Source organism: Ascaphus truei, chromosome 1, assembly GCF_040206685.1.
Source record: "Ascaphus truei isolate aAscTru1 chromosome 1, aAscTru1.hap1, whole genome shotgun sequence".
NCBI classification, from domain to species: Eukaryota; Metazoa; Chordata; class Amphibia; order Anura; family Ascaphidae; genus Ascaphus; species Ascaphus truei.
The window spans coordinates 250,645,609-250,669,786 of record NC_134483.1 but is presented as its reverse complement, the minus strand read 5'-3'; the positions used below and the strand labels follow the sequence as shown (position 1 = coordinate 250,669,786).

At 44.9% G+C, this 24,178-nt stretch overlaps 1 protein-coding gene across 1 annotated transcript in view; it reads left to right on the top strand.

Annotated features, from left to right (window-relative positions):
• Nucleotides 1–20,063, top strand: part of ALDH1B1 (aldehyde dehydrogenase 1 family member B1) — a 140,338-nt gene extending 120,275 nt beyond the window's left edge. Inside the window, exons 3-4 of the mRNA XM_075602993.1 lie at nucleotides 16,796–16,950; nucleotides 17,729–20,063. Coding sequence (XP_075459108.1) covers nucleotides 17,736–19,289 — 1,554 coding nt within the window. The 5' untranslated portion in view covers nucleotides 16,796–16,950; nucleotides 17,729–17,735 and the 3' untranslated portion in view covers nucleotides 19,290–20,063. The remainder of the gene's footprint in view (nucleotides 1–16,795; nucleotides 16,951–17,728) is intronic.
• Nucleotides 20,064–24,178: the final 4,115 nt, after the last annotated feature.

Genomic DNA, 24,178 nt, shown 5'->3' with positions numbered 1-24,178 from the left:
ATGGATTTTATTAGTAATGCAAGAATAAAATAATTAAAACATACCAAAACACATACCACATATTAAATAACTGCTGTAAAAATTAAACTTATAATATCTAAACAAAAAAACCCCAAACATGGAAGAACCATATAATGAGAGTCCCAATAGAACAGAACAAAACTAGGGGAAAAGAGAATTCCCCTAGAGAAAAAAACTAGGATACAAAATATCATACAGTAGGTCTACACAAAAAAAAAAAAAACCCATACAAACATACAAAAAAACCATCATATGTTCTGTTCCATGGCAGTATATAGGTTAACAACAATATGTCAGCCTATTGCCACTAATAAGATTATATAACAGAGGAGACATATACATGAATTATTTCAGTGACCCAAAAATTGGACCATTCTAATGTCCTTTACCTATGGATGTTATTTTGTGGACTGTGCTGACCCATGATTGCAGTGCCATCATACTAAGGAGCTGAGTATTATTGTGTATCCCTTTTTCTTTTTTCCCATTTACTCTGATTTATGTATTTGGATATACACTGAAATAATTAATGTATATGTTACTGCCATGGCACAGCACATATGATGTTTTTTTTGTATGTTTGTATGGGGTTTTTTTTTTTTGTTTTTTTTTGTGTTGACCTATGATATTTTGTATCCTAGTTTTTTTCATGTGACCGGCCCTTTCTATTTTTTGCTAACATTTGTCTGAGTGCTCTTTAAGAGGTTTCTTTTCTCTGTGTTTTTATATTCATTATTTTCCTCTAGCACCACCAGTTTATCTTTTCTCTGCTACTGCTGCGGCACAGTTTATTCGAGCATTTGCCCGTTCTGTGCCGCAGCAGTAGCCTGGCGCGCGCCCGAGAGTGACGGGCGCGCGCCGAAGCAGCGGAAGAGCGCCCTCCGATCGGGGCGCTCTCCCTACCGCTGCCGGGTCCGCCGGGTCCCCCGGAACCCCCTGCCGCTGTCCCGCGATCGCGGGACACCAGGGCTCCCTCGGGGAGCCCCTGGACGCGCGTGCAGGGGGCGCACGCTCCCGAAGACGCGTGACCGCGCGTCTATGACGCGCGGCACGCCGAGGGGCGGCCACTAGCAAGCCGGGAAATCTCCCGGCTTGCGGATCTGGCCGCAGTGTAATAAACTGTGTCGCCAGTGTATTACTTTTTCAGATTTATTTCTCTGATTTAGGAAGGTTTAGACACAGCATTATTTATTGGTAGTTGATGCGGTATTCATTTTTGGTGTAAGTTATATATATATGTATATAAGTGTCAAAAAGGAGTGCTATTGAGCGTGGCATATGTATACAACAGACGACAGAGAAGCCCAATGCTACATCCAACATGACAAAAATACACAGTAAAATACCCATATATTCTCTTCAAATGTATTTTTGTCATGTTGAATGTAGCATTATAGTGTACTGTGTGTAACGGATCGGGGGACTCGCGCTTCCCAGCGTGTCCCCGTCACCCCAGGTCCCACGGCGGCTAGCTGTCCCTCTTCCCTACGTCCCCACTCTTTCCCCTCCTCCTCTCTGAGCCGTTCCTCCGCGGCACGGTCTGCACGCCCAGGCACACGTTCAGGACACGCGCGCGGCTCCCGCACTGAGCGCCCGCGCTCCCAATCGCTTGTCACTTACCGTGGGACACGCATCCCCTCGGCGTGCCTCCGTCATCCCAGCCCTTACCATACCTGGCTCATCCGCTCCTCCTTCCCTTCTGCCTCCCGTGCTAAACGCCTCCTCCGCGATACACCCCTCACGCCCCTCACGCCCTGCTACACGCTCGGTGCGCGCGCATAACGATCTTACAGAAGGTGCGCGCACCCGCTCTAGTTATCAGCCGTCCCCAAGCACTGGCTCCGCCCCTCGTCGGTTACAGGCAATTACCCTGGATTACCTCCCTGTCTCCTCCCCTGCTCTCACGGACCTATCCCTGCAATTACCCACTCAAACCTCTGCTCCACCCCTCACCCCTATTGGTCCTTCTTCCCATATAACCCCACTCTGTTCTCTCAGTCCTTGCTCTGCATAGCTTTCCTGTAGCTCCTGTGTGTGCAGTGTCTATGCCTAGCTCCCTTGTCTGTTTCACCTCTTGTTCCTGTCCCTGCCCCTGTTTGGATTCCTTCGGTTTGAACTTGAACTGTGCTTTGGACTTGACTACGCTGCCTTCTCCTGCCCTTGAACCCTGGCTTTCGGACATCACTACGCTGCTCTCTCCAGCCCCTGAACACTGGCTCTTGGACATTACCCTCCGACCTCTGGCACCCCGGACTCAGCAAGTATAATGTTAACCCTTATTCACCAGGCCCGGCAACGCAACTTACCACACTCCGGGCATGCCCTCACTGCTGTGGGTGGTGCGTGTTATACTTTTACCCACCTCAGTACTGGGGATTGGCCAGATCTGCGGCCATACAGGCATTACATTATGCAGTTCCCAACAAATGCAGACCCCCCTGAGGTGGGCCAAGGTGTCTCCATGGAACATTGGTAATTCCTAAGCGATCAACTTACCAATGTTACACAGCAACTTTCTAATTTATCTCTCCAGGAATCTCCTGTGGCACCGTCACCCCGGGCCCCAGTTTCTATAAGCAATCCAGGAACACGTATTCCATCTCCCAACTGGTATGACGGGGACCCCCTCGCTTGCCGAGGATTCTTGAATCAGTGTGAAGTCCAGTCCGAGATGTCCCCGTCCCACTTCCCTATTGGTCGTACCAAGGTGGCCTACATCTGTGCCCTACTCACTGGCGACGCTCTCGCTTGGGCTTCTCCTCTCTGGGAACACAGACCAGACATAACCCAAGTTTACCCCAAATTCCGGCGTTAGTTCCAACAGGTTTTGACACACCAGCACGTAGGGAGACTGCCGCTTTTTCCTTGTTTCATCTCTCTCAGGCTCGTAGTTCAGCTGCAAGATACGTGGTGGAGTTCAGCACCATCGCTGCAGAAACCCAGTGGAACGATGAAGCTCTCGCTGCGGCATACTGGCACGGTTTGTCCGAATCTCTCAAAGATGACCTTGCAGCTCACGCCCAGCCTTCATCCTTTGAGGAACTCATTGCCCTCAGTATCTGGATGGATCAGTGCACTCAAGAACGACGCCACGAGCGTCACCGTTCTCGTTCTCTCTCGCCTCTGCCTGTTTCTTCTAGGTCTCCTCCTTTGGTCTTCCCTGCGTTGGATGCCCCTAAACCGATGCAAATCGGTAGCCAACAGCTTCGGGCCACTGAGAAAGAACAACGCCGTGAGGTGAGTCTCTGCTACTATTGCGGTTCCCCGGAACACCAACTTCGTCACTGTCGCTTGAAACTGGGAAACGGGAACACCCAGTAAAGGTAGAGGGGCTTCTACTGGGTACTATTTCTCCTTGCCCCTCTCTCCTTAAGGAACTACCGAAGAAGATACTACTCCCTATAACTCTTGTGGGCCCTGATCTTCAAATAGAGGTTGAAGCGTTCATCGACTCCGGGTCTGGTGGTAACTTTCTTGATCACACCTTCGCTTGCAACAACCAAATCCCGTTAGTCAAGAAAAAGTCGCCATCGGCCTGGAGGCTATCGACTGTCGACCGCTCCAACCAGCCTTCCACTTACCCTGACCACCGCGGATGGTCATACTGAGGTAATGGTCTTCAATGTTTTCCACTCCCCTACTGTCCAGGTTATTCTGGGATTGCCGTGGCTCCAGCTTCACAACCCGCGAATTGATTGGACCAATGTTTTGCCAATCCAATTGGCTGCTACCTCAGAGAAGACGGTTACTCCTTCTGTTGCCATGCTCGCTGGCCTCGACACCACCTCATCTTCCCACTCTGCTTTGCCGAAGGTATACCATGAGTACTGTCACGGTAACTTATGACAAGATCTAACACCAAATCACTGGGTTGAACTGAACGAGGCTTAGATATAATAAAGTATATTTATTCCTTAGATAGGTGAACACAACAAGATAGTACAATTAACAGAAAAGAAGGTAACACTTACTTAGGGTTTGGAATGAAGAAGTAGTCAAATAGCAATTCTCCAGCAATCAGGTATCAATCAAGATGTAACAAGAAGACAAAGACTGTAGGGTTGACAACAGTTTATATATCTTTTCAACCCTATTCTTATCATTGAGTGCAGACTATTGGAGACCAATTATCTGCACCCAATTGCTAACGTGGGAACAATGTTAACCCATGCCTCCCAGCTAGATGGCACATGCGTACTGGGACCTTGTGGGTCTCATTTCTGTAGCCCCACACCCAAATCAGGGGCGCCGGACAGTCTGCCAGATGGGGTATCTGGCAGGATATTCTTTGTTTGTAGGTGTGAGTTATAGCACCTGCAAACCACTCCAGCTTCACGCTTCTCCACCCTCATGTAAACAATTAGAGTGGCTGAGTCTTTGATCAGGGGCCTGGTTCTTAGACATTGGGTCGCCCCACTGACCATTTGCATTCCTTAGTGTGCAGGAATCTTCATGGGCTTTTGTGCTCACTTTGAAATACAGTATGGTTTTTAATATACAACCATATTAAAATACCCGGTTCTGTTGGGTCCAGCGGGTCGAAATGGCCCAGTTCTTAATGCCGGAACTGACTCACCATAGTGATCAGTTTCAGCCCGCTGTGACCTACAGAACCGGAGATAAATAAATACCAGATAAACTGTTTATTTCTTTATTACAAATTTCTCTGCTGTAAAATAAATCTCAGTTTTTCACTTATTCCCCATTGAAAACAACGGGCACCACCGCCATAGACTTTCAATGGTGAACCTCCGCCATTGGCGTCTATGGGAGTCTGCCGCCATAGACTTTCAACGGGGCACCGCCGCCGTTGAAGCCTATGGGACTTCTCCGCCATAGCCGGTCAATGGGAAACGGCTGCCATTGAAGTCTATGGGAAAAACTCATGAACCTTTATGGTGGTCCATACTGCATCGGGTTGGTCGGAGAGGGTTGGGAATGGATCTGCGGTCATGCCGGAACAATGACTGCAGGCACCCCAAACTCGGCCCTCTGGACCCTCCAGAACCGGAGATATGGGCTTATGGTTTTCAGGGTTTCGGACTTAGCCGTTTTCTCGTGCTGCTTCTTCTGCTGCCATTGAAACATATGGCGCGACCTGCTCAGCCAGCACGACCCTTTCCGGGAGTCCTGGATTCTTGGACCCGGTGGTGGTCAAGTGAGGGGAGGCCTAGGAGCTAGGGGCAAAAAGAATTTTATTCCTGGGTGCCCTAGAACCTAAGATTCCCACGCCACTTTTCGTTGAACTTGGCCTAATACTGATCAAACTCTTTTTCAGACAAAGTATCCGCTTTGCGGTTTGGATGGCTGCCAACCTATTCCTGGAGATCGCCGTCGAGTAATCTCCATTGAAGTCAATGGGCCCATAGACTTACAATGGGAAACTGCCGCTCCTCCTCTTGGACGCCACTTGCTGGTCTTCGAGGGAAACAGGTCCAAAACAGCTTGATCCGCCATTGAAATGAATGGAGCTCCAATGGTGGCCTATTGGACTCTGCAAAATGGTGCCTGAAAAGGCGGGAAAATTAAACAAAGGGCTTTAATCACTTTCCACCCATTAACCCTTGTACTCCCGGATGGATCCCAGTGTGTGTGTGGTACAGACACTTACATGGTGGAAATACATTACAACAGGGGAACATATATTTTCATGTTATAGCAAGGTGAAAACCACATTCCTGGACCGCAGTCCAGTTAACCCCTTGCCTCCCTGGTGAGGTCAGGGGGTGGCCATATGGGTGCAACCCCTTTAATACCTGGCCAATCCCCCTCTCCCTATACAAGTACTTAGATATCTTCAATAAGACACAGGCTGAGGTGTTACACCCTAGTCGCTCTTATGACTGTCCCATTGATTTAATTCCTGGAACCATACTCCCCAAGGCTAAGGCTGGGGCCATAGAGGGGTTGTCAGTGCTGGACCGCGCAGACGCTGATGCTCGCCTGCTGAAATCTGTGCGATTTCATGCCCATGCAGGCGAGCCAGCGGGCGCGATCGGGAGGTGCGTTAGTGACGTCACTAGGCCAATCGCCTACGACGCATTGCCATCAACGTCATGGCGCCGACGTCACGGCGCCGTGACGTTGACGCTGCTCCGCGCTGATTGGATGTTTTCAGCCAACAGCGCTCTGAAAAACAGCTTGGCTGTCGGCTGAAAAATCCAGCGCCTCAGCATGCCTGCGGAGGCTCACGTGAGCCCCCTCTAAAGACATCCTCATGGAGGGTGCAGGGGCTCAGCGCGGAGTGTCAGCACGGCTCAGCGCGGCCTCCCCTGCTATGGACTCGGCCTAAGTCTGACCCCTTATCAGTGCCCGAGACGGAAGCGATGATGTCATACATCCAGAAGAATCTTAAGAAAGGATTCATCAGGAATTCCGCCTCCCCCGCCGGGGCAGGCTTCTTCTTCATGAAGAAGAAGGATGGCTCTTTAAGACCCTGTATCGACTTTCGTGGTCTTAACAAGATTACGGTAAAAAAACGGTACCCCCTTCCTTTAATTTCAGAACTCTTCGACCGTCTACAAGGAGCCTCTATATTCTCCAAACTTGATTTAAGAGGAGCCTACAATCTTTTTCGAATAAGAGACGGGGACGAATGGGAAACCGCGTTTAACACGCGTTCGGGACATTATGAGTATTTAATGATGCCGTTCGGCCTTTGCAATGCCCCTGCTTTTTTCCAAGAATTCGTGAATGACATCTTCCGAGACATTTTGGGAACGTTCGTCATCGTATATTTGGACGACATCCTCATTTTCTCCAAAAGCTTGAGGGAGCACATTCGGCATACCAAGTTGGTTCTCTCTCGACTTCGTGCTAATAACCTCTACGCAAAAATGGAGAAATGTCTTTTCCATCAATCTTCTACAGCCTTCTTAGGCTATATAATCTCTGACAAAGGCTTCACCATGGATCCCGAGAAATTGAAATCTGTACTCGACAGTCCGTTACAGAAATTCCCTCAAGGACGTGCAACGCTTCTTTGGCTTTGCTGATTACTATCGGAAATTCATCCGTAAATTCTCCACTATTGCTCTACCTATCACTGCCCTGACCAAGAAACGTGCTGATCCGACTGTTTGGTCCCCTGAAGCCATCGAAGCCTTCGAGTTCCTCAAAAAAGCCTTTGTGTCTGCCCCCATACTTTGGCATCCGGATACTTCTCTTCCTTTAAATTTAGAAGTAGACGCCTCTGATGTGGGAGCCAGTGCAGTGCTTTCTCAGAGATCCACCCCACAAGAAAAACTCTATCCTTGTGGATTCTTTTCCAGGAAGTTCTCTTCGGCCGAGAGAAATTATGATGTCGGGAACCGTGAGCTTCTGGCCATCAAATTGGCCCTCCAAGAATGGAGACATCTCCTCGAGGGTACCAAGGAGCCTGTAGCCATCCTCACCGATCACAAAAACTTATTGTACATTGAGGGGCTCGTCGTTTGGGATCCCGTCAAGTTTGTTGGGCTTTGTTCTTCTCTCGGTTCAATTACACAATTTCTTATATTCCTGACACCAAGAATATCAAGGCCGACACTCTGTCTCGCCAGTTCTCTACGGAGAATAAATCTAACGAATCCTCGGAGACGATTCTTCCTGCTAAATGTATTATTTCCGCCAATAACTTTGATATCTTGGACAAAATTAATAAAGCCCAGGCTCATATTCCTAGGAAATTTAAGGTGCCAGAAGGACGGTTGTACGCGGCCCCGCGTTTTCGCCATAAAATCCTTCTGTGGGGACATTCTTCTGCTGGTCATCTAGGCTACAAGAGGACAGTAGATCTTATCAAACGGACCTTTTGGTGGCCTAAAATGAACAAGAGAAAAAACAGACTGTGTGGTGCTCTAAAACATAGACTCAGCAACTTCAATTCTAAATTGCTATGTGCTGTATCCTCGAAGTATCCCACGTATTGATGGTGACCACCTATAACATAAACACCTAATTCCACCAGGTATCAATAAACTGGAAGAGCATCACCTTAGATAAGTAAATACTCACACTAGCTTGTGTCCAGCCAAAACATTGAATAGGAATATATGGTGCAAGATTGAGTAGATTAACTCACTTCTAGCAGGTGGTCCTCCAGGGATTAAATCTTCATAGGTGTGTGCATCCGGTACTCCACAGCAAAGGCAGGTATCCAGGAAGGAGAGTTGGAGCACTACTATATAAAATAAATTGCTAGAGAGTGTGTCCCAAAAATTAGAGGTTTATTGGGTCAGAGCATGGCAAACAAGAAAAAAATGAACCCTCCGGCCCCCACCGACATGTTTTGAGCTTCCTCTCTTTATCAAGGTGTACAATGATCTGATAACCCCTCTTACCTAATATAGTATCTTTTTCCCGCCAATCGTCCCGCCAACCCGTCGCTCAGTCGCGTCACACGCGACGCGCCATGTTTCCAGAGCGCATCACGAGTACTGCGCTCCACGCCGGGTATAGCGGTGACGTCAGCGCGTCTAAGAACAAAACAAGCTTTATTAACAATGTAAACTTAACAAACCTAACACAAATTAAAATAACTTTATTAGTCTACTAAAACATAATGTATACAATAACTATAATTATAAACATAGAATATTTAAATAAAATCGATTAAAAAACAAACAAACAAGGTTTATAGAGAAAACATTAATCGTGACAATTTTAAAATCATTAGATTGTGAACATATGAACCCTCATATCCCTATACATATCAGAAGATTCCATTCTACAACAAGCATATACATACAAGATTTGTTAATCAATTTATTCATTTCATCAAGGGTAATGACAAAAGAATAATCGATACACATGCTTGTTCAAATAGTAAATTCTATACATATATATATATATATAAGTCATATTATTAGGGTATGGACATGGGGTTCACATGTTTCAGATCATATTCTTAACCATTATACAGAATTAAGGATGAATATCTTAAGATGTAACCAATTTGACATAGTAATCCCATTCATTCAATAGCACTTATTAGTATATTATTTAATCATTATACAATCAAATATCACATATAGAAAATGATGTTAGATGCAAATAGAATAAATATACATAAAGATATGAATTTGTATATAATAGTAATTTATGGATTTACAATACAATTCATTAGATATCAATACTTTATTTTAGATATGGGTTTAAATCCCAATCCGTATTCAATCCATAAGGGATCCTAGTGTTCAGAGTAAAAATCCAAAAGAGTTCCCTTTTGTCCAGTAGTTCCAACCTATTACCACCCCTATATGGTATTTCAATATGTTCAATTCCTCTAAATTTTCATTTAGTAACATCTCCATATTTGCAGGTAGTAAAGTGTTGGGATACCGGGTGTGTGAGATCCTTAAATTTAATCAACCTAATATGTTCTCGCATTCTGGCCTTCAATGCTCGTGTGGTACTGTACGTCCCACATATTGCTTACCACATCCACAGTCCAATAAATAGACTATGAATGTGGTATTGCAATTTATGAAGGATTGTCCTGTATTAAAGGATATGAAATTAGATGATTGTTCCAAAAACGTACAGGAGATACACTTCAAACATTTGAAACAGCCTTTTGGGAGACTAACCCCATGTGTTTGTTGTTTAGATGTAAAGAGACTTCGAGAAACATAATTTGCAACTGTTTTAGCCTTTTTAAAGACGAAACGTGGGCCCTCCTGGTATACTTTCTTCAGTAAGGGGTCTGCAGATAACACATTCCAATGTTTCCTCACAATCTCCTTAATACTATCAGTTTGAACATTAAATTGTGTTATAAAAATTGGACTATTTGAGTCCCATGTATTCTGTTTTGGATTCCTTTGTTTATTTAAGAGATCATCCCTATTCATATCCTTAACTTCAGTAAATGACCTTTCAAGATTTGATTTTAGATACTAATAAGTGCTATTGAATGAATGGGATTACTATGTCAAATTGGTTACATCTTAAGATATTCATCCTCAATTCTGTATAATGGTTAAGAATATGATCTGAAACATGTGAACCCCATGTCCATACCCTAATAATATGACTTATATATATATGTATAGAATTTACTATTTGAACAAGCATGTGTATCGATTATTCTTTTGTCATTACCCTTGATGAAATGAATAAATTGATTAACAAATCTTGTATGTATATGCTTGTTGTAGAATGGAATCTTCTGATATGTATAGGGATATGAGGGTTCATATGTTCACAATCTAATGATTTTAAAATTGTCACGATTAATGTTTTCTCTATAAACCTTGTTTGTTTGTTTTTTAATCGATTTTATTTAAATATTCTATGTTTATAATTATAGTTATTGTATACATTATGTTTTAGTAGACTAATAAAGTTATTTTAATTTGTGTTAGGTTTGTTAAGTTTACATTGTTAATAAAGCTTGTTTTGTTCTTAGACGCGCTGACGTCACCGCTATACCCGGCGTGGAGCGCAGTACTCGTGACGCGCTCTGGAAACATGTCGCGTGTGACGCGACTGAGCGACGGGTTGGCGGGACGATTGGCGGGAAAAAGATACTATATTAGGTAAGAGGGGTTATCAGATCATTGTACACCTTGATAAAGATTGGAAGCTCGAAACATGTCGGTGGGGGCCTGAGGGCTCATTTTTTTCTTGTTTGTCATGCTCTGACCCAATAAACCTCTAATTTTTGGGACACACTCTCTAGCAATTTATTTTATATAGTAGTGCTCCAACTCTCCTTCCTGGATACCTGCCTTTGCTGTGGAGTACCGGATGCACAGGTTAAACTTTAAGGGTTAAATGTTAAGGGTTAAACTAAATCACCCTTTTTCAAGAGAATATATGGGTATTTTACTGTGTATTTTTGTCCTGTTGGATGTAGCATTGGGCTTCTATGTCGTCTGTTTGATATTGGTAGTGTTCAGATATGAGATCCAATATATATCTTTTGTTAATGTATTTGAGCACCTTTTTAATTCAAAAAGGATTCCTCTTACCGGCCTCACATGAGTGCCATCTAGTGGCTGAGTCGCCTTTGAAGCGCTTGCTGTATTTGCTTAGAGCATAGTATTGATAAGTGTTGAATACTAGTTAGCTACATATGTATCTCGTATTGACAGTGACAACTTGGAGTGTGACCCAGAAAGCAAGTACTGCCCTGTGGCAGTACTGACACCTCTTTAATTGGGTGTAACAAATAGATAGTGCTATGTTAGGGAGCTGTGCTCTATCGGAGCTGCTAAAGGTAGCTGGTAGAGTTAATTATAAGTCGGCAAAAGACCCGACATGCCGCATGTTTCGTCACTTCCTGTGACTTCATGTATGTATACAATCAATGTCAGTGTACAACACAATTTAATAACGTAATTTCCTTCAGCGTCTGTACATAATCACAGGAGTATACCCTATATGCTCCCTCAGCCAAATATAGGGTATTACGGTATATACACTTTTTATACGAACTATATACGAGTCACAGATCTAAATCCCCTAATATCTACATTATGGTAACAAGGTACACACACACAATGACGTACACACAAATAATGACGTTGAATGTGGATATCCAATAACAGCTTAAACTTTCAAATAACATAAGTGTTAATTGCTACTAGGGAGATTGGATCTCAGTAATAGTGACAGTGTTATGTAAATCCACCTAGTTTGGATACTCCCTATATGTTAACTATATGTTAATGCTTATCACGTCTGCATTTAAAGATACACTATATACAAGAGGGAGGAGTTTGTATTTCAGCAATAGATATAGTGCTGTTTAACTCAATTAGATTTGTTACTTACCATGTGAGAATTCGGACACGGAATATGTCTCCTTTTGGTGATATACCACCTGGGAGGATAAAACATAAGAATACAAATATTTGTACACAAGAACGAGGGATACTAAATAAATATAAGGCGACTCAGCCACTAGATGGCACTCATGTGAGGCCGGTAAGAGGAATCCTTTTTGAATTAAAATGGTGCTCAAATGCATTAATAAAAGATATATATTGGATCTCATATCTGAACACTACCAATATCAGTAAGTTCCAAGAGAGAGTAGATAACTTGGGGTTATTTGTGCGAATTTAGCAGTATACCAGCAAGGGATACTATCTGGCAGCACTGATACTGTTCTTTTGATTCAGCTGCTTATTCTAAGGCCTTATACGAAAGACTATTTGATGTACTTAGTAACACGGCATTTACCTTTAGATGCAGAGTAGCCCACACACATCCAGTCATAAGGATGGAGTAACAAGTGGAGTCTGTGTGATCAGTAGTAGAATTGAGTCACTGCAGCATTCTACTGCAGGCTGAATGAATCTGTCATTAGACATTGATTCACCCCACGAGTAAAAACACTGAGGCTACTGTTGATATTTGCATTCACACATTTATTGGGACTACATAGAATCTGCGTGGTTTACAAGTCTATTTTTAATTTCTATTTTGAAATCTTAATAAAGTTTATATTTTAACAGTCTGTCAAGTCTGCATCCTATGACTTACATTTATTTTGCTAGGTCTGTTGTGCACCACTAATAGGGATCTTCCATATGGGAAGTGTTCTCAGGACACAACCCATTTCTATTTCATGATCCATTCATCTCTCTGGTTATAGGGTGACCAGTTGTCCCGGTTTAGCCGGGACAGTCCCGGTTTAGACGGGACAGTCCCGTTTTTTTAATGGCTGTCCCAGCTGCCCTGCATTCTTTAAAATGTCCCGTTTTTTTGTGGTTGTCCCAGTTTTGACCATCAGAGCAGGGGGGGGGGCAACAGAGAGCAGAGAATGCTGGCAGAGAAGAGAGCAGGAACAGAGCAGAGGCCGGTCTGACTGCATCTGCAGAGGGTGGAGGCGGGGTTAGTGTCAGCGGAGCCTCAGCAGTGAGACAGGGTAGCTTTGGTGTCTGCTGCCAGGGCTCAAGATGGCTTCCCCCCTTAACCCTCCAATGTTTCACAGAAGCAGGTAGGGACCAGAACGAACACACACGAGATGGGACATGAGAGGCAGCATGGTAGGGAGAGAGAGACAGCATGGGGGGAGAGAGAGAGACAGCATGGGGGGGGGAGAGGATGCATGGGGGGAGAGAGTTAGAGCATGGGGGGAGAGAGAGAGCATGGGGGAGAGAGAGGCAGCATGGTGGGGAGAGAGAGGCAGCATGGTGGGGAGAGAGAGACAGCATGGGGGGGAGAGAGAGAGAGACAGCACGGGGGGGAGAGAGAAGCACGGGGGGAGAGAGACAGAATGGGGGGAGAGAGACAGCACGGGGGGAGAGAGACAGCACGGGGGGAGAGAGAGGCAGCACGGGGGGAGTGAGAGGCAGCACGGGGAGAGAGAGAGGCAGCATGGGGAGAGAGAGAGGCAGCACGGGGAGAGAGAGAGGCAGCACGGGGAGAGAGAGAGGCAGCACGGGGAGAGAGAGAGGCAGCACGGGGAGAGAGAGAGGCAGCACGGGGAGAGAGGGACGCAGCATGGGGAGAGAGTGACGCAGCATGGGGAGAGAGAGAGAGACAGACACAGCATGGGGAGAGAGAGACACACAGAATGGGGGACAGAGAGACACACACAGAGAATGGGGGAGAGAGAGACACACAGAGAATGGGGGAGAGACACACATAGAGAATGGGGGAGAGGCACACACAGAGAATGGGGGAGAGAGACGCACACAGAGAATGGGGGAGAGAGACGCACACACAGAGAATGGGGGAGAGACGCACACACAGAGAATGGGGGAGAGAGACACACAGAGAATGGGGGAGAGAGACGCACACACAGAGACGCACATAGAGAATGGGGAGAGAGACACAGAATGGGGGTGAGAGAGACGCACACACAGAGAATGGAGGAGAGACACACAGAGAATGGGGGAGAGAGAGACACAGAGAATGGGGGGGAGAGAGAGACACACACAGAATGGGGGATAGAGAGACACACACAGAATGGGGGAGAGAGAGACGCACACACAGAGAATGGAGGAGAGACACACAGAGAATGGGGGAGAGAGAGACACAGAGAATGGGGGGGAGAGAGAGACACACACAGAATGGGGGATAGAGAGACACACACAGAATGGGGGTGAGAGAGACGCACACACAGAGAATGGGGGAGAGATGCACACATAGAGAATGGGGGAGAGAGACGCACACACAGAGAATGGGGGAGAGAGACGCACACACAGAGAATGGGGAAGAGAGAGACGCACACACAGAGAATGGGGGAGAGAGACACAGAATGGGGGTGAGAGAGACGCACACACAGAGAATGGGGGAGAGAAAGACGTGCACAGAGAATGGGGGAGAGAGACACAGAATGGGGGTTAGAGAGACGCACACACAGAGAATGGGGGAGAGAGAGACGCACAAACAGACAATGGGGGAGAGACAGAGAATGGGGGAGAGAGTGACGGACACACAGTGAATGGGGGAAAGAGACACATAGAGAATGGGGGAGAGAGACACATAGAGAATGGGGGAGAGAGAGACACAGAGAATGGGGGGGAGAGAGAGACACACACAGAATGGGGGATAGAGAGACACACACAGAATGGGGGAGAGAGAGACACAGAATGGGGGAGAGAGAGAGACACAGAGAATGGGGGAGAGAGACACACACAGAGAATGGCGGAGAGAGACACACACACACAGAGAATGGGGGGGAGAGACACAGAATCGGGGAGAGAGCCACAGAGAATGGGGAAGAGAGAGAGAGAGACAGACAGAGAATGGGGGAGACACACAGAGAATAGGGGGAGAGAGAGATACAGAGAATGGGAGAGAGAGAGACACACACAGGGAATGAGGGAGAGGGAGAGAGACAGAATGGGGAGAGAGACAGAATGGGAAGGGTGGGACGAGAATGGAGTGATGGGGGGACAAGGATGGGGGGAACGAAAATGGAGGGATGGTAGGAAAGAAAATGGAGGGATGGGGGGAACGACAATGGAGTGATGGGGGAGAGAGAATGGGGTTTGTGTGTAGAAGGGGAGACAGAGAGGGGCGGAGAGACATAAAAGAGACATAAAGTGCAGTTGGTGATGTCATTTGTTTTTTAAATATTTTTAATGTGTCCCGGTTTTAACTTTTGTAAATCTCGTCACCCTACCCTGGTAGCACACCCACTTAATATTATTAATCAATAAATAACAGTGGTTAGAGCAGGGTTTCCCACTCTCTTTCTATCTAGATACACAAAACACTATATATACAGATATATATATATATAATCAAAGGCTCCTTACCAGGCAGACCAAAGAGTCCAGAGAATCCAAAGTACACGCAGCAAGGAAGAGACAGCACACTTGGTATCAAAGAAATAATTGTATTGAATAGCAGGCACATACACGGACGTTTCGGTCCTAGGAACAGGACCTTTATCAAGGGAGTGCTGTTCCTAGGACCGAAACGTCCGTGTATGTGCCTGCTATTCAATACAATTTTTTCTTTGATACCAAGTGTGCTGTCTCTTCCTTGCTGCGTGTATTTTGGATTCTCTGGACTTCTTGGATCTGCCTGGTAAGGAGCCTTTGATTATACTTATTCATATGGGACTAGCACCTGTCTTCATTTGTATTTGTGTGCCATCTGCTCTGTTACACTATATATATATATATAAATGTTTTTTGAAGCAAAAGGTGGCACTGCGTGCTCATTTGCATGTCATTTCCCAGAATCCCTTGCTGCAGTGGAAGTGCTGTGTGCTGGGTGATAATGGTGAAGGGCGGTGTTGCAGACCTGCCTTAGACATGCAGATGAGCATACAGTTATATTTGCATATATATATATATATATATATATATATATATATATATATATATATATATATATGTAGAGGTATCAGTACCGTGTTAGCCGAGCTTCAATAATCAAAAAATAAATAGATGATACCGTTCTGTGGCTAACGAAATGCTTTTATTTGTGCGAGCTTTCGAGATACACTGATCTCTTCTTCCGGCGATGTTACAATGAATGAAGCAAGGATAACTTAAAAACAGTGTCTCTTGGAATGTTATCTGTGATGGTCCTTCCCCCGTGTGGATGTGTTTTATGGCTAGAGGTGTCAAAGGGTAACTGAAAGCAAGTGAAGAAAGAGTGTGTATGTGTATCAGTGTGAATAAAAATGAATGGAGAGCCCACAGTATAAACTTGTGTAGAGCACTGTTTATGCTGTGGGCTCTCCATTCATTTTTATTCACACTGATACACATACACACTCTTTCTTCACTTGCTTTCAGTTACCCTTTGACACCTCTAGCCATAAAACACATCCACACCGGGGGAAGGACCATCACAGATAACATTCCAAGAGACACTGTTTTTAAGTTATCCTTGCTTCATTCATTGTAACATCGCCGGAAGAAGAGATCAGTGTATCTCGAAAGCTCGCACAAATAAAAGCATTTCGTTAGCCACAGAACGGTATCATCTATTTATTTTTTGATTATATATATATATATATATATATAATTGTATATGTATATATACACACACACACACACACACACACACACACACACACACACACACACACACACACACAGATAACACCAAATAAAAAAATGCAGTGCTATAAATATCCTCTCTGTGGATTGCTATTTTGATACTTTAAAATACTACAAAAATACTACAAAATGTGCAATTAGAAAAGAAGAAAGCAACAGTTGTCTAATGTGCACATTTGTAAAGAGGCAGTCCAGCGTAGACAGTCTATAATATTATTTTCACATCAATATAAAATATTATGCTAATGGTGAGGAATAAACACGAACGACAGCAGCACAGACAATGTAATATATTCACTCCCCCATTTCAGTTGGGGGTTTTTTTTTTCTTGCAGAAAGGGCCGTGATGCAGAAAGTCTCCTCCCCTGTAAAATGTTTACCAAAGAGAAGACGAATGCGGTGTGAGAAGGAGGCTGCTGTTATATTAGGCGGCTGAAAATATTACCTGTAGCCATCAGCACATTAGGTAAGTATTATATGTTTACAACATCTTCTTTGTGTTTAATTACAACTCAGCTAAAAAAAAAAAAACCCTTTGAGAACAATGTCCAGAGCTGCATTCAGCTGGGTATTGATCCCTGCATAAACAGATGCTGAAAATACCATGCTTATGCATTTTGTTATCATAGTGGGAGAAGGCATTAGCTCCTGATTAATGTGGGTGGGTTACATGTTACTGTAGTTTAACCCTTTGATTGCCAGATGGGCCTGCAACGTATTGCAGAGCAAAATGGTTAAATCAAGGAAAGATGTTCTAAGGAACGTTTTGTTTTTGGAAATGTATGTACGTGCAGTGTAGAATAGAATGACCCCAATTGATATTGCCTTCTACAATCTACATGATTAGTTAGTTTAGTTAGTTTTTCTTAAATAAAACTTCTGATTCCTGTGTGTGTCAGTATTTTTTTTTTAATTAGTTGGCAAACCCAAACTTGCGCTTCCTGGGTTTTTTGTCAAACGTATATTTTTTGTAAAAAATCTTTTTTTTATATAAACTTGTTCTTTATTTGAGTTTTCTATGAAAAAAGGTGGGGAGGGGTACAGAACATTAAAGGGTAGCATGTTACTCATCACTTACGAACATTTGTTATAGTACCTTTTTATATTAGCGTAAACTTAAATAGCAGCACTTTATTGCAATACAAAAAACCGACCAGCTACATAATCAAATGATAAAGGGCAGAAAGAGGAGTAAAAAAAAAAAAGGAAAAACTTATGGAATATTCTTTTTTTTTTTTTTTTAGTGAAGCCATGCTGCGTTTCCTAGCTCATCGCCGTACTTCAACTTCACGTTATATGTTAGCATCTTATTCCATGGCAGCAGTCCCAAAGCCCTTGGTGAAGCCTGATGTGTACTACACCAACTTGTTTATAAACAATGAATGGCATGACGCCATCAGTGGGAGAACCTTTCCATCAGTGGACCCCACTAACGGAGAAATCATTGCACACGTAGCTGAAGGAGACAAAGCTGATGTTGATATTGCTGTTAAAGCCGCAAGGGAAGCCTTTAGGCTGGGGTCCCCATGGCGTTGCATGGATGCATCAAAAAGAGGCTTGCTGCTGAACCGCCTTGCAGATCTTGTGGAAAGGGACAGGGTCTACTTGGCATCTTTGGAAACCAAGGATAACGGTAAGCCCTTTGCGGCATCTTATGCCGTAGATCTGGATGAAGTCATCAAAGTTTATAGATACTTTGCTGGTTTTGCAGACAAGTGGCATGGAAAGACTATCCCAATGGATGGCAACCACTTCTGCTATACAAGGCATGAACCTGTTGGTGTTTGTGGACAAATTATTCCGTGGAATTTCCCCTTGGTAATGCAGGGGTGGAAGCTGGCACCTGCTCTAGCTACTGGAAATACAGTTGTCATGAAGGTTGCTGAGCAAACCCCACTCTCTGCCTTGTACGTGGCATCTTTAATCAAAGAAGCAGGCTTTCCCCCTGGTGTAGTGAACATTATAACCGGTTATGGACCTACTGCAGGGGCAGCAGTAGCAAGACACATGGATGTTAACAAAGTAGCGTTCACTGGTTCCACAGAAGTGGGCCACTTGATTCAGCAAGCGGCGGGAGAGACAAACCTTAAAAGAGTCACACTAGAACTGGGTGGGAAAAGCCCCAGTATTGTATTGGCAGATGCAGACTTGGAACATGCAGTGGAGCAGTGTCACGAGGCTCTGTTTTTCAATATGGGGCAGTGCTGCTCTGCAGGTTCTAGAACCTTTGTGGAAGAAACTATCTATAATGAATTCTTAGAAAGAACTGTGGAAAAGGCTAAACTAAGAAAAGTTGGCAATCCTTTTGAACTAGACACAAAACATGGCCCCCAAATAGACAAGGAGCAATTTGACAAGATTCTTGGCTACATCAAATGTAGTAAAACAGAAGGTGCTAAACTTATGTGCGGAGGAGAACGCTTTGGCGATAAAGGCTTTTTTATCAAACCCACTGTTTTTGCAGATGTCCAAGACAACATGAAAATTGCAAAGGAAGAAGTGTTTGGCCCAGTGCAGCCAGTCTTTAAATTCAGAAACATTAAGGAAGTTATTGAGAGGGCTAATAATACAAGGTATGGATTAGCAGCAGGTATATTTACAAAAGACTTGGATAAAGCAATGTATTTCACCCAGGCATTGCAAGCTGGTACAGTATGGGTTAATACCTACAATATTGTTGGGTGCCAGACACCATTTGGAGGCTATAAAGAGTCTGGGAATGGAAGAGAGCTTGGAGAAGATGGACTTAAATCGTACACAGAAGTGAAAACTGTGACAATTAAAATTCCACAGAAGAATTCTTAATAAGAGACTGCAGAAGTTAAATGCTTCAGTGTCCTATTTTGTACAAGCAATAATTACTTTGATGAAGGCTGAAAATGTAGATAACTTAATCTTGTCTTAATGTTTTTATAGCTTTGCCCTTACTTTCATAGAAAGATAGATTAAAACAAATTAATTACATTTGTCTGTTCTAAACAATTATCTTGCATACAATATGGTAATATACTGTATAAATAATAAATATGTATTTTGTCATTGGGTATTTACTAAGCTACTGTTTATGTTATAAAATGCAAATGTTTTTTTCTTAGATGTGGGGTTTAAGTCAATGGCAGTGAGCGCTGGATGAAGGTGCAATACCCCACATGCTTCGTGAGTTCCAGCCTTTAGGCCATATTTACTAAGTGGTGGTAACTATATGGCACCTTTTAGGCCTATTCACATTAAGGCACTGCCCATAAGGGCAAGTCTAGTGAATGGTCTATAAAATACTATACCTTCTCCCTTAGCAATAATGCTCCCCCTCCCCATGCCAGGTGGTTTTGTCCCAGTTCATTTCCCATTAGCCCAGACCAGCATGCTGTCTTTTAGTACCAGCAGCCATCTTGAGTAGTCATCTCTTCTATCCTGGTAAAGTTATTGATTTTTACCTATCCATATATCTTGTATTTAGCCCACTTTCCTCATAGCTCTCCTTTCCCTCCATTGCTCTCATGTCCCAGTGTTGCCTCAGTACTTGCTCCCCCTTTTTATTTGTATGTTGTTGTCCCAAATAAACACTTCAGCAAGTAAGAATGTTCCCTTGCTTAATATATGGATTGAGTTAACCTGCCTGTTCCTACGCATCTATTAGGGCAGCGGTGCGCAAACTGGGGGGTGCAAGATTATTTAGGGGGGGGACAGGCGGCGTGCCACAAAACCTGGGGATAGGGACTTGGGGGTAGGGTTGCCAGATGGCTTGTCCAAAAATACTGGACACAATGGGGAAAGGTGCGACGCACGCGAGAATCGTTGGTGGGGAAGAATGTTATTTATAAATGACCTGACTGTTATGTCATTTGTTCTAAATTTCACTCCCAAATATTCACAAATTTATATTCTATTTCGTAAAAAATCTGGGGAGGAGTCTTGGGAGGGAGCATCCTTCCGAGGATTGTTTTAGGAAATAGAATATGAAATAGTGCAAATTGGAGCATGCTTGGAGTGAAATTTAGAACAAATGATATAATGGTCAGATAATTTATAAATAACTGACCTGCAGTCATACTGTACATGGCGAGCAATACTGATCTTACTGCTCCTCCCACAAATTCCAAGATTGTTGCACCCCCTCCTCATCCTCTCTCTCCCCCCTTGTCCTCTCAACCTCCCACCCCCCTTGTCCTCTCACCCTCCCACCCCCCCTTGTCCTCCCGCCCCCCCTTGTCCTCCCGCCCCCCCTTGTCCTCCCGCCCCCCTTGTCCTCCCGCCCCCCTTGTCCTCCCGCCCCCCTTGTCCTCCCACCCTCCCACCCCCCTTGTCCTCTCACCCTCCCACCCCCCTTGTCCTCTCACCCTCCAACCCCCCCCCCTTGTCCTCTCACCCTCCCACCCCCCTTGTCCTCTCACCCTCCCACCCCCCCTTGTCCTCTCACCCTCCCACCCCCCCTTGTCCTCTCACCCTCCCACCCCCCCTTGTCCTCCAACCCTCCCATCCCCCCTTGTCCTCCCACCCCCCCTTGTCCACTCACCCCCCCTTGTCCTCTCACCCTCCCACCCCCCCTTGTCCTCTCAATCCCCTTGTCCTCTCACCCCCCTTGTCCTCTCACCCCCTCCCTTCATCCTCTCTCATCCCCCCTCCCTTCATCCTCTGTTACCACCCATCCCTTCATACTCTCACCCCCCCCTGTCATTATCAGTACAGTAGCTTTCAAATTTAGACTTCAAAATCCAGCTTTAAATTGCATATTAAATAATGCCATTGAATAAGTAACCTGCTCTGCGTTCTTGGGGATGATCTTTTAAGTAAGAGTGCTGCAGAGATTGCAATGCTGTTGTGATGAGAACTGAGTTATGGAGCCTTTCTGAGAATTTACAATGGTGGTTATTTTTAATAGATCTTGAAAATGAGAAGACTGTTAGTATAGTAAAAGAAAAGTAAGGGTGAGTGAGCAATTAAACAACGTTCCCAGTACTGTATGTACTGTCTGTCACCACACACACACACACACACACACACACACACACACACACACACACACACACACACACACACACACACACACACACACACACACACACACACACACACACACACACACACACACACACACACACACACACACACTGAGACATTCACTCACACACTCACTCACTCAGCACACACACACTGAGGCACACAAATATACAGGCAGGACACAGGACACAGACAGACAGACAGACACACACTGAGACACACACACACACATAGACAGACACACATATATACAGACAGGACACAGATAGACACACACACACTGGCTCCTGCCACCTCCTGATTGTCTGAATTACACAGCAGCAACCAATCAGAAGCTGCCCAGCCGCTTAGCAGCAGCAGCAGCCCTGCTCTATCCCATGTTCGGTATTATCTCTCATATTTTACTGGACAGGGGAATCAAATACCGGCCTGTCCGGTTCAATACCGGACACCTGGCAACCCTACCTGAGGGTGGGAAGATGCTGTGCACGGGTGGCCAAAAAGCTCAAGCTCCGTGCTGCTGCTTCTCTGTGCTGTGGGGGCGGGGCTTCTCTCTGCATACAGACAACCCCTCCTGTCTATTTGCAGTAGCACACAGGGGACCGGAGCATGCTTGTACTCCACCCCTCTCCTCCCCCCACCACCCCAGGTGAAAATGTGTGACTGTTATGATTTATATGTTATGTTGTGTGTGTTGTGTCTGTGTTGGTTGTGGTTGTGATAGTGGGTGTTGTGATTGAGTGTGTGTGTGTGTGTTGTGTTGGTTGTGATATGCAAAACCAATTGCTTCCATAGTCAACTCTATCCGGTCTGCAGGCCATATCCCTAAGACCTGGAAAGCTGCCAGAGTTGTCCCAATCTTCAAAAGTGGGGACAAAAACACTGTCTCAAACTACAGACCAATCTCCCTTCTCCCAATCCTATCCAAAGTCATGGAAAAATCTGTCCACTCCCAAGTAAGCGATTACTATAACAAGACAAATTTCCCTAGCCAATTCCAATCTGGCTTTCGCCCCAAACACTCCACAGTAACTACCCTGCTAAAAGTTTGCAATGAAATCCAGTGTGGAATGGAACGGGGTCAACTCACTGGTGCAGTATTCCTAGATTTTGCAAAGGCTTTTGATACTGTTGATCATGCTATCCTGCTCAACAAACTCCAGAGCCCTGGAATAGGGAAGCATGCTTTAAACTGGTTTCAGTCCTACCTATCAGGTAGATCCCAACATGTGTCCATCTCTGGCTCTAACTCTAACCCCTTAGATATCACCTGTGGCGTCCCGCATGGCTCTGTTCTGGGGCCCCTACTCTTCTCAGTGTTCATTAATGATCTTCCCACAGCTTGTCAGGAAGCCTCAATACACATGTATGCAGATAACACAATCCTATATGCACACAGTCATAGCCTCTCTGACCTTCAACACATACTGACTTTTTCAGACTCGAAAACTGGATTTCCAAAAACAAACTATTTTTAAACACTGACAAGACTGTAACAATGGTGTTTGGGACCAAGACTACATTTTTTAAGCTTCCAGCGACTGAGCATCAGATTAGAACCAACACTAACCACCCTAACTCCTGTCACTAGTTTTAAATACCTGGGCTTATGGTTTGACTCCCACTTAACATTCGGGATGCACATTGATACCCTGACAACCAAGACCTATGCCAAACTAGGGGTACTTTACAGGAACAAATCCTCCCTAAGTCTCCTGGTCAGAAAACGTATCGCACAGCAGATGCTAATGCCAATTATTGACTATGGAGACATAGTATATGGCTCAGCACCTCAAACCCACCTTAGCAAACTTAACACTCTCTACAATTCAATTTGTCGTTTTGTTCTCCAATGCAACTATAACACACATCACTGCGAAATGCTCAAAGAACTAGATTGGTCATCACTCGAGTCTAGGCGCAAAGTTCACCTTTCCTGTCTTGCCTTCAAATTCTTTATGGGCAAGCTTCCCAGCTACCTGAACAAGCTCCTCACCTCTACCACATGCAGCACCTATCACCTGAGATCAGACTCCAAAAAACTGTTCATGGTCCCAAGGCTCAACAAAGTATCCGGCCGCTCCTCCTTCTCTTACCGTGCACCCCAAAACCGGAACAACCTACCAGAGACTCTTACATCCACCACCAGTCTAAGTTCTTTCAAATCTAAGGCTGTCACACATTTTAATCTGGTCTGTAACTGTTTCAATCGCCCATAATATAAATTATCTTTAACTGTGCATGCAATGTCTTGAATATAATGTATACCCAGCTCATTATGTAACTGTATTTATAAACATGTATTATTTGTCTTAACTCTGTGCCCAGGATATACTTGAAAACGAGAGGTAACTCTCAATGTATTACTTCCTGGTAAAATATTTTATAAATAAATTAATATGAGTTTGTGTTCTGTGTGTGTTGTGATTGTGTGTGGGTGTTGTGATTGAATGCAGCAGTGCGCAAACTGGGGGGGCGCAAGATTATCTGGGGGGGCGCATGTGACGTGCGGTGAAACCTGGTGTGCGTGGGCCGGCAGACGCTGTGCGCGGGAGAGGGCGAAAAAGCTGTGTGCTGGCGGCCAAGAAGACGTGCACGGGTGGTCAGCCGAAGAAGATGTGTGCAGGCGGGCAAACAGGATAGTGAAGGTGGCGGCCACGTGATGGTGTGCGCACGCGTGGGGGCTTTGGAGGTAC